Source organism: Opisthorchis viverrini (assembly GCF_000715545.1).
Source record: "Opisthorchis viverrini unplaced genomic scaffold opera_v5_296, whole genome shotgun sequence".
NCBI classification, from domain to species: Eukaryota; Metazoa; Platyhelminthes; class Trematoda; order Opisthorchiida; family Opisthorchiidae; genus Opisthorchis; species Opisthorchis viverrini.
This window is the reverse complement of record NW_008751953.1, coordinates 63,567-74,216: the sequence shown is the minus strand read 5'-3', so window position 1 is coordinate 74,216 and position 10,650 is coordinate 63,567. Positions and strand designations below refer to the sequence as shown.

The 10,650-nt window shown below is 43.8% G+C and overlaps 2 protein-coding genes across 2 annotated transcripts in view; both read right to left on the bottom strand.

Annotated features, from left to right (window-relative positions):
* Window positions 1-5,058, bottom strand: part of T265_09670 (hypothetical protein) — a gene marked incomplete at both ends in the record, with an annotated part of 29,870 nt that extends 24,812 nt beyond the window's left edge. Inside the window, 2 exons of the mRNA XM_009175820.1 lie at window positions 2,193-2,334; window positions 4,975-5,058. Of these exons, the coding sequence (XP_009174084.1) occupies window positions 2,193-2,334; window positions 4,975-5,058 (226 nt within the window). The remainder of the gene's footprint in view (window positions 1-2,192; window positions 2,335-4,974) is intronic.
* A 1,849-nt stretch (window positions 5,059-6,907) lies between these two features.
* T265_09669 (hypothetical protein) lies at window positions 6,908-8,588 on the bottom strand (the record flags this gene model as incomplete). Its single annotated transcript, XM_009175819.1, has 3 exons — window positions 6,908-7,148; window positions 7,245-7,377; window positions 8,417-8,588. 3 exons carry the CDS (start codon window positions 8,586-8,588, stop codon window positions 6,908-6,910), a joined length of 546 nt encoding a protein of 181 aa, XP_009174083.1.
* Window positions 8,589-10,650: the final 2,062 nt, after the last annotated feature.

The following is a 10,650-nucleotide window of genomic DNA, read 5'->3' as shown; positions in this document are numbered from 1 at the left end:
ATACATATATATATATATATATATATATATATATATATATACCGTGCGTTCATATATGCATACTTGTTAACCTGGTCTATCATTTCTACGCGCAGCATGGAAAGTTCTGTCTGTCTGACCGCTCGCCCGGAACAAATTTTTGTTGCTGGACTTGAGAAGACAAAGAGGTGAGAGGGTCTGGCTGGGTCTGCAAACTGCCGTGTGGTCTATCATTTCTACGCGCAGCATGGAAAGTATCGTCTGTCTGACCGCTCGCCCGGAACAAATTTTTGTTGCTGGACTTGAGAAGACAAAGAGGTGAGAGGGTCTGGCTGGGTCTGCAGACAAACTGCCGTGGTTTGATAAGAACGGTTCCAAGGTATAGTGACAACTATGTGATCAATGATCACTTATGTGATCCCACAACGAGCGGAATCGTACAACAGCTCGATGGTAATTAGCTTTGTACTTTGGTTGTGACCTGTCGTATTCAGTAACCAACAATCAATAATAGGCGGGCCAGCCAAATATTTACATACAATCCTTAAGAAGTACAATAAGTTTCAAGTAATACAACTCCAAACGCGGAAGTTGCCAGATCAGGAGATTAAAAAACGGAATCATCCACCCCCCCCCCCCAGATAGACAACGGTAGGGTCAACCCACCCACAATCTCAGCGTCCAGTTTGATATGGAACGTTTTGCAACAGACAGTCACCCAGCTTGGTTTAATCAATCAGCTAAAGACTCAGAATATTGCTGGTCATTGGGACGACAGAACTTCCTGCGTGGGGTCAGAATTGCTTCTTTTTGTTCGTACCAACCGAGGAAAGGTACACGACATTTTTCTGACAATAGTATACGCTGTGCTTCAGTACAGAGATACTTGGTCTCATAAGACCACGTTCCTTTGACAGTCGGAAACTCGATTCGGAAAACAACTCCTCGTAGGATAGTATGGTGGAGTTTGAGGTGCATTTGGATGACACTAAAGTCTAAGATTCTTCCTCACAGTTCGGTTTGATCGCGGGATGACACAGTTATTGGAAGCATTCGACTGTTTTGTAGGATGTTTCACCCTTGGTCAAGTAAGACTCGTGTGAATTACCGTTATTTGTGACAAATGATTCTCGATAATGAAGATATTTTGCGATACGCTGACTCAATTATAAAAAAGAACATTATCGTAAAGAAAACTACCCACAAGGTTGCTGAAAACTCTTCGACGCCTCCCGACGGGTTTCGTGTAAGCATGAGTTTCACGGAAACTCGAGGACTGCGCCCACCTGAGGAGCCCCAAGAAGGGCGAAGTCGGTCGTGTGCTCTCGAAGGGTTTTCAGCAACCTTGTGAGTAGTTTCCTTTAGGAAAATATACTGCGATATCTCGAACATCGTAAAACTGAATCATGAGGCGGATTGTGTGCAGCACATTCGGTTGTAGAACATCATAAACGAGAGATTCAGTTGGGTCTCTCGCGAAAGCCAAGTTGATTTGCAAACGAGTGTATTTCTCGAATAAAGAACATTATTTTTCAGGACCTTCTCGTCAGAGCTGAGAGTTTAAATGATGGTAATAGCCAAGAAGACAACACCGTAAAAATAAATGCAAGGCGCCGGATATTTGGTAACCAGTGACTTGAGGGTAGAAGAAGAATGACAATCCTTTAGAGGAGTTCGCAGAAACGTAGGCTGGTTCGACAACAGGTGGTGGTCACTGAACTGGGCTTAACTTGCCAAATGGAATATGCGTTTTCAACACCCAATCTTTCAGAGACAAAACTTTCCAAGTTTGAATGTCTGAATATCTTTTTATATTTCCATGGCCGATTACCCTTTGATTCGGTTGACCAATAACACAATGAAAAGCGGAAATTCGATCTACCATAAACGGATGCTGAATAAAAGTACGCTTCTGAATAAACTCTGATAATTTGGCAAAAACAACATGCGACTAATTTGTCACGTAGTGCAAATCCTCAGAAGGACAAAGTACAAGATGGACTTTTCCACACATGATTTGTCAGTGGAAACAGGGAGTGGTATGCTAAATTTCAGTTGTTTCCTCGGTGATCTGTTTGCATTCAAAGGTCCAGTGAATTCTCATTTGAATAGTTGGGCTATTTTTACTCTAATCCACTTTATTCAGAATAAAAGAATAGCTATATGCACTCTCAGTTCCATTCTGCAACTTACCGTGTGGCATCTTATCATACCTGAGGGTTTCACAAAGCACAAGTTTATTTCGGCCCCGTCGAAAAGGATCGTTGAACACAGCGCATGGTTTGAGATATACATCCGAGTTGGATCCCTCGGCCTGACCGGTGCTGCTCCCATCAAAGTTCCATATGCGGCAGTCTAGAGTTGGTTAAAAAGACAGGTACTTCAATCGCGACACATTCGGTGTATTTCTAGGATTCGGTGCTAGTTAAGGTACCGCCAGGCAGGAAACTTGAATTGTCAGGAACGTATAAACTACTGAATATTTGATTAGTAGCTTGTAATTAAAATGAAAGCTCTCTGGAGCTCCAGGATAGACGCATGGTGACGCACTGGGCAAGTGATAGCTTTTGTGGGTGAAAATAATATGACCTGGCTTCGGAGGAAACAGAAGTAGCATTTGAGAAAATCCACATCTACGCGAAAGAATCCGATTGGTCGTGATGAAAACTTGAATGAATTTTTCATTCCTGCTGTTCTGCTTACCGTATATGACTCCTCCACGTGTCCTTGGGCCTTTGTACTCGGTTCAGGTTGTGCTACTCCATCAGTGGCCCCGTCGAGACATACATAAATGAGTCATTTCGACTATATTAAACATTCCTCCCGACAACCAGTTAATTTACTTGTTCTAATTAAACACTGCCAGACTAAAAATGTAGACTACAGTAGGTGCCTAAATGACTCTGCTTTGATCACGTGATAAAAAATTACCCCAATTCTTCATTCTCCCTGAAGGTGTCCTGTTAACAGCCTCTAGTGTTGATTAACCTTTTCTGAAATTATGACGCATGTTTTGGTAAAAATACCACCAAAGTTTCTCAAGCACATTTTTGGAGAAGTAAGTGCCAATTAGAGCCCCATTACCAGAATAACAACTGAACGCTGAAATCGATCAGCATCAAATGAAAAACAAAAGTTTTGATAGATAGACAGAAGATAGATATCTTCCAGGAGCTTGCCATAAGAACTCGGGGTAGGATAGCCCACTGGCAGGGCTAACTGGTCCCCCAATGACCCCTGAAACCTTTTAAAATGCAGTTAACCCTGACACTTAAACCTTTCTGGTTCCGGGGCTACTGGGACAAATTTGAGTAAACAAGCTTACTGGTACACTTAATGTAGAGTGTGGACCATATATCCAAGCATCCAGCTGCGACGGTTTCGCTCCCCGGCAATATAAACTGCGAAATTTTAGGATTGTCAGATGACCTAACAACATTTTCGGTGTTGGAGAAAAGTGATAGTCCGACGAAATGGGGAACAGAACAGCCGCACAATATACGCGAGAACTGTGGTCACTGAATAAGCTGTAAATGACACTGCCGTTGACGTACCCTGCTAAATTTTTCACATGTAGGGAGATAGAAGCTGCCAAGAATTTCGACTTTGTCAGTCAATGCTTTCAGGATGTTTTTCTAGGATGGTCTAGTTTCGCCGCCTCCTGTCAGTTTGCCGAAGTCTAGACAAGAACAGCCGAGATAATGAGGTTGGGTTCGAACCAGGAACCTTCCGGTTCATAGGTCGGTGTCTTGGCCATTGGGCTATCTCTCTTCAGTTGCAACGTTGTATTATGATGAACTGGAGAGAATTGATATAAAATAACTATCAGGTGAGACACTTTTCCGTTGTAATCGTTGAGGATTCCAAGATTTTCCTTGAAATTCTATCATCTTCCCCCGACGGTGCCCTTTTCTTTGAAATAACAAACCGTCTCCTCGACAGGGGTACAATATCTTGAGAAAGGCGACAGACATGAAGCGTGCCCTGGTTAACGAAAAATTCGGTGCCCTTGGATGCTTTGAGCAATGTTATCATCGAAAATATCAACTGATGCTTCACTGATATACAACTATGTACAACCATTTCAACGACAGACGCAAGGGTATGATGCAATTGGTCACTACAACTGCTGTATCCTCAACAATTCCAAAGCCTTGAATGTGTGGGATACATACTACTGCCTTAACAAAAAGTTCCTGCATGATCGTCAAAGCAGCCTGTCATTCGGGTCAAACCAGTGACTTTCGGTGGCTATTTGTACTGTAACGACTGCCCTTCTGCTTAATTATTCCTCTAATCAATTTCACACCGGCACCTACTACCACCATTCCGTTTTGTATGTCTCAAAGTCAAGCGTGAACATCGTGACATGAATACGACAACATGTCAACTCCCGTTCCAGGTGATTTCGCATTTTTGCTTCACTATTACAACTTACTCTCAGAACGATAAGTCCTCCGTTTGAACTTTTTTATTTTTAGTATTTTATTTGACTTGATTAGGGTGCACCTAGTTGTTGTATATCTCACGCTCTGATTATCAAGTGATTTTTGTTGTTAACAAAAGAGAATACTAATAATGTGATAGCTACTCCGAGTTCCTTTTGGTGCAGGTGGTCGCGTTTCTGTTGGCAGATTCACTGTTACTTGTTCCTGGTTGTCCGCAGTTTTTGGTGTGTTGAGGCGGTCTGTGTTCTGAAGTGCGCGTGATGTGTGTGTGTGTAGGTGCAGGTGTGAAATTAACTACAGGAATAATCAAGCAGAATGGTAACCGGTACAGTACCAAAAAGGACCAAAAACAATTAGGACAAGACAATTCAGATAATTCAGACGAAATTGTACTTGTCGGAAACGGGATAAAAGGTGAACTGCTCTCGCCTGTTGTCTAGCTCCAGAAAACTTAATACGATTTCACGTACGAAACGGTGCAACTTTTTTCCACACATTTATCGAATTGGGTCGAGTTATGTCCAGATGCGCTGATGGAGCATCTTACTAATTTCATTCGAGCTGTGAATTCGCTTTCCGTCTCTTGACAAGTGAGATTTATTACGGAATTTGTGGAGTCGCTCTGTGGCATTTGCTTGGATTTGAGCAACAGTCAATGAATATCCAGGAAAGTTCAGGAAGACGCGTTCAGGAGAAGATGGATATACAGTTTTGTAAATAAGATGCAAATGAGAGTTTTACTTCCCTGTCCAATAGTCTGCAACTGGTCCGTTGGCATTTTCTAATGAACAATTCCGCAGCGTAGGCCTTCTTACTTTCTCCAGTTCTAACACTTGGTCGTTCAGTCACGAGCTGCTGTGATTAGCTCGCATCCGCCCATTCGTTGAGTTTATCCCAACCGACAGTCCTTTCAGCCGACTGCACACAAAGCCACTCTCCACAGGCACCGCCAAATGACTAGTCCGGCCTGTAAATGACCTGACCTTTGAGAATGACAGTTCCAGTGACATCGGTTCACCAGATCCTACAGACCGGGGGGTGCTATCACGGGAGGCATCGCGCCAACGGTGGTTTGACAAACGAACAGTGTATGTGCCTGCCTGATCTTGCATATGTGTATGTGAACGTGTCATTCTCTACTCCCACTCAGGTCTTTGTGACCCACTGTCCGAGCAGTTCACTGTCATTGTTTGTCCACCACAGATGTCAGGAATCTGTTACGAAGATCGACGATAACTTCGTCACCACAGGGCGCATTCGGAATCAGCCAACCGGTTTCTGTCATTCGTTTGGTAGCACTCTAGCCACTTAAGCGCCAGAGTGCAGCGCGGGCTGAATTTCCTATCACGCACATCTGGAGACTGCTTTGCGTGTCAGGCCACGCAAAATGCAGAGCACAGTTAGCTTCCGGTCTTTTTAGTCGTTTTTTAGTGGGACTTATTCTGAATTCTCTCAATTTATATTCATTCCCAAGGTGTATTTGTAAGCTGTCTCCACTTCATGTGAATAAATCGCCATCGACGGCTGCACCACCAGTGTCGAAGTGCCAGTATTTCACTGTCCTACAATCACAATAACTTATCTGTAGAACACCATACCGCACAAATAAATGGGGACTGGGGGCGGAGAAGGCGTACTGCTAGCCAAGCCTCAAACGCAAACTGGCTTTACAAACGCCACAGAGTTTAGTTTACTTCGCCATATCTTACACCGTCTGTAGTCAAGTATAGAAAACATCTGCATTGACCCATCCTGGAGGGCTGGTTGTATGCGTAGCACTCGGAGCTTTCACGGTCATCTCTTTTCCTTATGCCCAGTCTTACGCTGTCTGTATTGTTTAACTAATTGTATAAGGCCGAACTTGGCATTTCCGTTTTTTTCTTATTTTGGCAAGGAGTGGAGCTTCAGTGGTTCATATAAAGGCACGCATCATCATCATAATCATCATCATAGTCATCGATCATCATCATCATCATCATCATCATCATCATCATCATCCGAATCATCATCACCATCGTCGTCATCATCATCATCCGAATCATCATCCGAATCATCATCATTATCATCATCATCATCCGAATCATCATCCGAATCATCATCACCATCATCCGAATCATCGTCATCATCATCATTATTATTATCAGCTGTAATAACCGCGTACTCGTCGTACAGTGGTTGTGGCTGCTACAGTTTCGTTCACCGATGATTCGGGGAGGTGGGGTAGATAGCTGCGCATTGGAGGCGGGAGCTGATAAATGAGTGCTTAAATACATTACTGTGGGTGGACTGTTAAATGGGGGGATTGGGAAGGGAGCTATGCATTGAAGGCAATAGCTTGGATGCATGAGCGCCATTGAGAGCACGACTGGGCCACGTCTGACCACGTCTAACCATTGATATGGCCCGTCTCAAGGTCCCTATCCAGGAAGACGACAATGACCAGCGCAGATGAGTTTGCTGGTAATGGCTTCTATACTTCGCTACCAAGTCATTGTTTGACCGCCTCTGGCTCTCTTCCACCCTTCACGTGGCTGTGCGAAAAGAGCCCCTCGAGGAAGTCGGCCGACTGGCACGTGGCCAAGGCAGCGCAACCTATGCAGTGTGATCAGTTCATCTATCGAGGGTGAGTTATTTCTCCCGAATTCCATTCGACGAACTTCAACATTACTGATCCGGTGTTCCCACCAGATTCGGGCAATTCTCCGTAATTTACTCACCACTCTACAACCCCATTCGCTTCAGAATCCAAAGACGAAAATAAATTAGCCAGGTGTGGGGATGAGATGGTCCAGGTGGCTAGAGCGCTAATTCACTGACCCGAAGGTCCGTGGTTCCAGCCCGACATCTGCCTCTCGAATTCCCCTGGCTAGGCTTGGGCAACCTGACAATAGCCCAGCCCTCATGTTTCCTTCGGGTGGTATGGCAGTTAGGCACCGAAAAGGTGCTACAGCTGAACGCTAACAAGCTATCGATGACAACATCTGCTGGAATTCGAATATCGGCCATATCACGTTTTGCAGGAGTTTCAATCACTACTACTTCGTTGGACCCCACTCAGGAAGTGGAGACTGAGATTGCCTGCCATTTTATCGTGTGGGCACGTGTGGTCCAACTCACTCGCGCCAAACCTCGTTAAAAAGGTCGAATTTAATAAACACTTTCCTTTGGCAGATGATCGATGGGCATCCGAGGGCTATGACTCCATTCCCCCTTACTTGACAGGTTTTACCTACTGACCGATTAGTGCTCACTCACGGATCACCTCATTTAGCACCGTCACCGACAACACCCGTCCACGACAGTTATTTACACAAAGCCTCGTGAAGAAAATAACTATTCAGCAATAACATTCGAGGTATCTACGCACTCAATCCAACAAACGGGTTGAAAGCGACGGTATGAGGGGTCTTACTATCTGCGAGCAGCTAAATAACTTCATTGCGGAGATGCTATGACCAGATAGGTCCATGTATATCAGGATGACTTTGATGGTTAGACGATGGAAGATGTTTTAGGTCACCAAACGGCCAAGTATGAGCCTATCTCAGGATCTGAACTGTCCAGGGGAGCTAGTTCCAAACATCAGATGGTGTGAGGTGTGCTTGACACTGTTGACAGCATTCTCATGTCAACATTCGGATGCAGAAGGCTTTCTACATGCTCAGAATAGGCTTGGTAAGCCCATGTCTCCTATTGCGGTACGCGGTATGACAAAACCATAAGCGCATTCTTGGAGGCAAAGGTGTTCTTAATAAACGGGCGTTACCTTCATGCCAGAATACTAGCTAGAGATGAAAACTAAAAATTGTCCGGTCCGAGTAAATATTCCTAGTAGATGTTACCAAAAAATGCTGTCTTCTTGTAAGTTACTGTGTGGATAGTTTTTCAAGAGCGGATTTATGACCTGTCTGGAGTTATACAACATATTCTAGATCGCTTAGCACAGAGAGGCAAGGAAACTTACTGGTGTATAGAACATTCTCACTTACCTTCCGGACTTGTTGGTTCTTTGTCGACAGTCATGTCTTTACATCTCATATCGACACCGGAAGCATCAATCCAGATGTACGTCAGTTGTATTTTGTCTTCTGGCTGTGGTAGTTCGTAATAGCGAGCCAAAAGCATTTTGGAATCCGTCAGCACTGAACTCGGCTGATACATTTTGAGCGGACGGATAGTTTGGACCAAAACAACTCTAGAATTATCAGCTTTTCCTCTGTGAAGAACGAGGTTGGCATGCGTTTTATTCTCCGCTCCGTCGTGACCTGTTTACCTGATTGGTTCGGAAGTTCAAGGTCAACGGACTACCTGGCGCGTGATCTAGCCAATCGATGCAACCATTGATGTGTTGACCACAGAGGGTCATAAGACATTGGGACTCTGAGTGAGCGATTGCAACAGCGTACAGCAGTTCGAACGATTTTAGCGAACAGATCCAAAAATTTTCTGTTGAAATATTCAGTGCCAGATAACAGCTGACTTACTGAGCTGCATTTCTCACCTGCTGGCCTGAAAAATTAAAATTTTTGGCGGCATACCATCCGAATGCAGCGAGCGTGTTTGAGTGCATTCATTAAGAAGAACACTCACAATGAAATCGAATCCTCAAGGGACCCTTAACAGAGCTAGTAGACTTGGTCACAGCTCCTTGTGTTTTTAGTGATTCAAGTATAAACACGATGATATTTCGGATACCGTAGAACGACTTCTAAGCTTAGTGAAAAAGCCATTCGTTACTAAGTCCAAATGAAAGTGACTGCACAACTGATAGGCTTTGTTTTTTTACTTTTTGGCATCAGATATTCATTTTCGAGACAGACACACCATCTCGGTTTTCAAATGTATGATTTTTCCAAGACTGTCCTGTTAATAATGAAGTTATAGGCTCCTTAATTGCACTCTGGATCGCTTCTGGTTCAACACTTTAGTCAGGCTGCTGAAAAGTAACATCGGTTTTGTGGTTTGAGACTTTGAAATTCTTGGCTCTCCCACAGGTGTTGCCTGCATCAGGGGACAGGCAACCTAAATTATTTTCGTGGTATTGTTCCTGTGGTCATTCCAGGGTTCCTTTCCCGTCTGAGGCCGTCTATGTTACTTTTTAGGTAGGTATTTGAAGGGTACCCAGATATTTCGGTCTATAGATTTACCGGACAGTAAAATTTCCGCCTAAAAACAAAAATCTAGTAACTTTTCGGACCCGAATACAGTGAGTGTTTACGAGCTGTTAAAGTCCACAAGAACCTGTTCATGGCACAGATTCTGTTATGATCTTAAGACGTTTGATAGATGCGGTGCAAAACCAGGTAACTAACAGATGAGACGTTTTTTATGCCAACAAACCCTGTTCATAGACAACTAAAGTTAAAGAGAAGTATCTCCCTCTCAGTCGGATTACATTTAGGCAGTAAATTCCTATGCACGCTAATAAAGAGGCTGATAATGGCTGTCATAATGGTAGAAATCAGAAAACAGGTGTGTCAGTCTGTCGATCTGCTCCATGTGATCAGCACTCAATGGAAACTCGGGAAAGGTGAGGTACAAAGGTGCAAACACACCAGAGTAACTTAAATCATTTCAGTCACATCAGGTGTTCAGCCCACGGGAAAGTTTATCCGTAAGTGAAGAAAACAAAAGCCAATTTCAATTGCATTATTAATCAAAGTAGGTGAATTAAATTTTTTTACCTGTTCATTTAAATCTCGTCATTCTCCAGACTAGTTGGAACGATCTTACAGTCACCATCATCCAACTTGACACAACTTGGTATAACGAAATAGTCAAAGGGTTGCCGAAGATACTTCAACAGCCAGCTGCCGGTTTCGCTCCTCTTGGAGCTCATCAGTTAGGCCTTCCTTTCGAGGACTGGGTTCGCCCTTGAAGCAAGACGTCTTTATTTTACAAGTCGTCAACTTTCAGACCCTTATCATTACTGAACGCAATCTTAGAGTTTTCCAAGTGGCTCTTCTGATCAGTCCGTGTAATTTCATAGTCGTCCCCATTCTATTGAGAAGGGAAACAATGACAGTTTAAACGTCCGTGTTTCGGAAATGCATGGTAAACCATCGGTAGCTTTTATTAGGGAAACATTTCGCTTTTGACACAAAAGCTTCATCAGGCCAAGTGAACAGGTCACCAGATTGGCCAGATTATAAGACAGACGAGGAACCAATCAGTAAGTCCTCTTCACACTAGATCAGTATTGAGTGTCGATTAACGGCTCCCC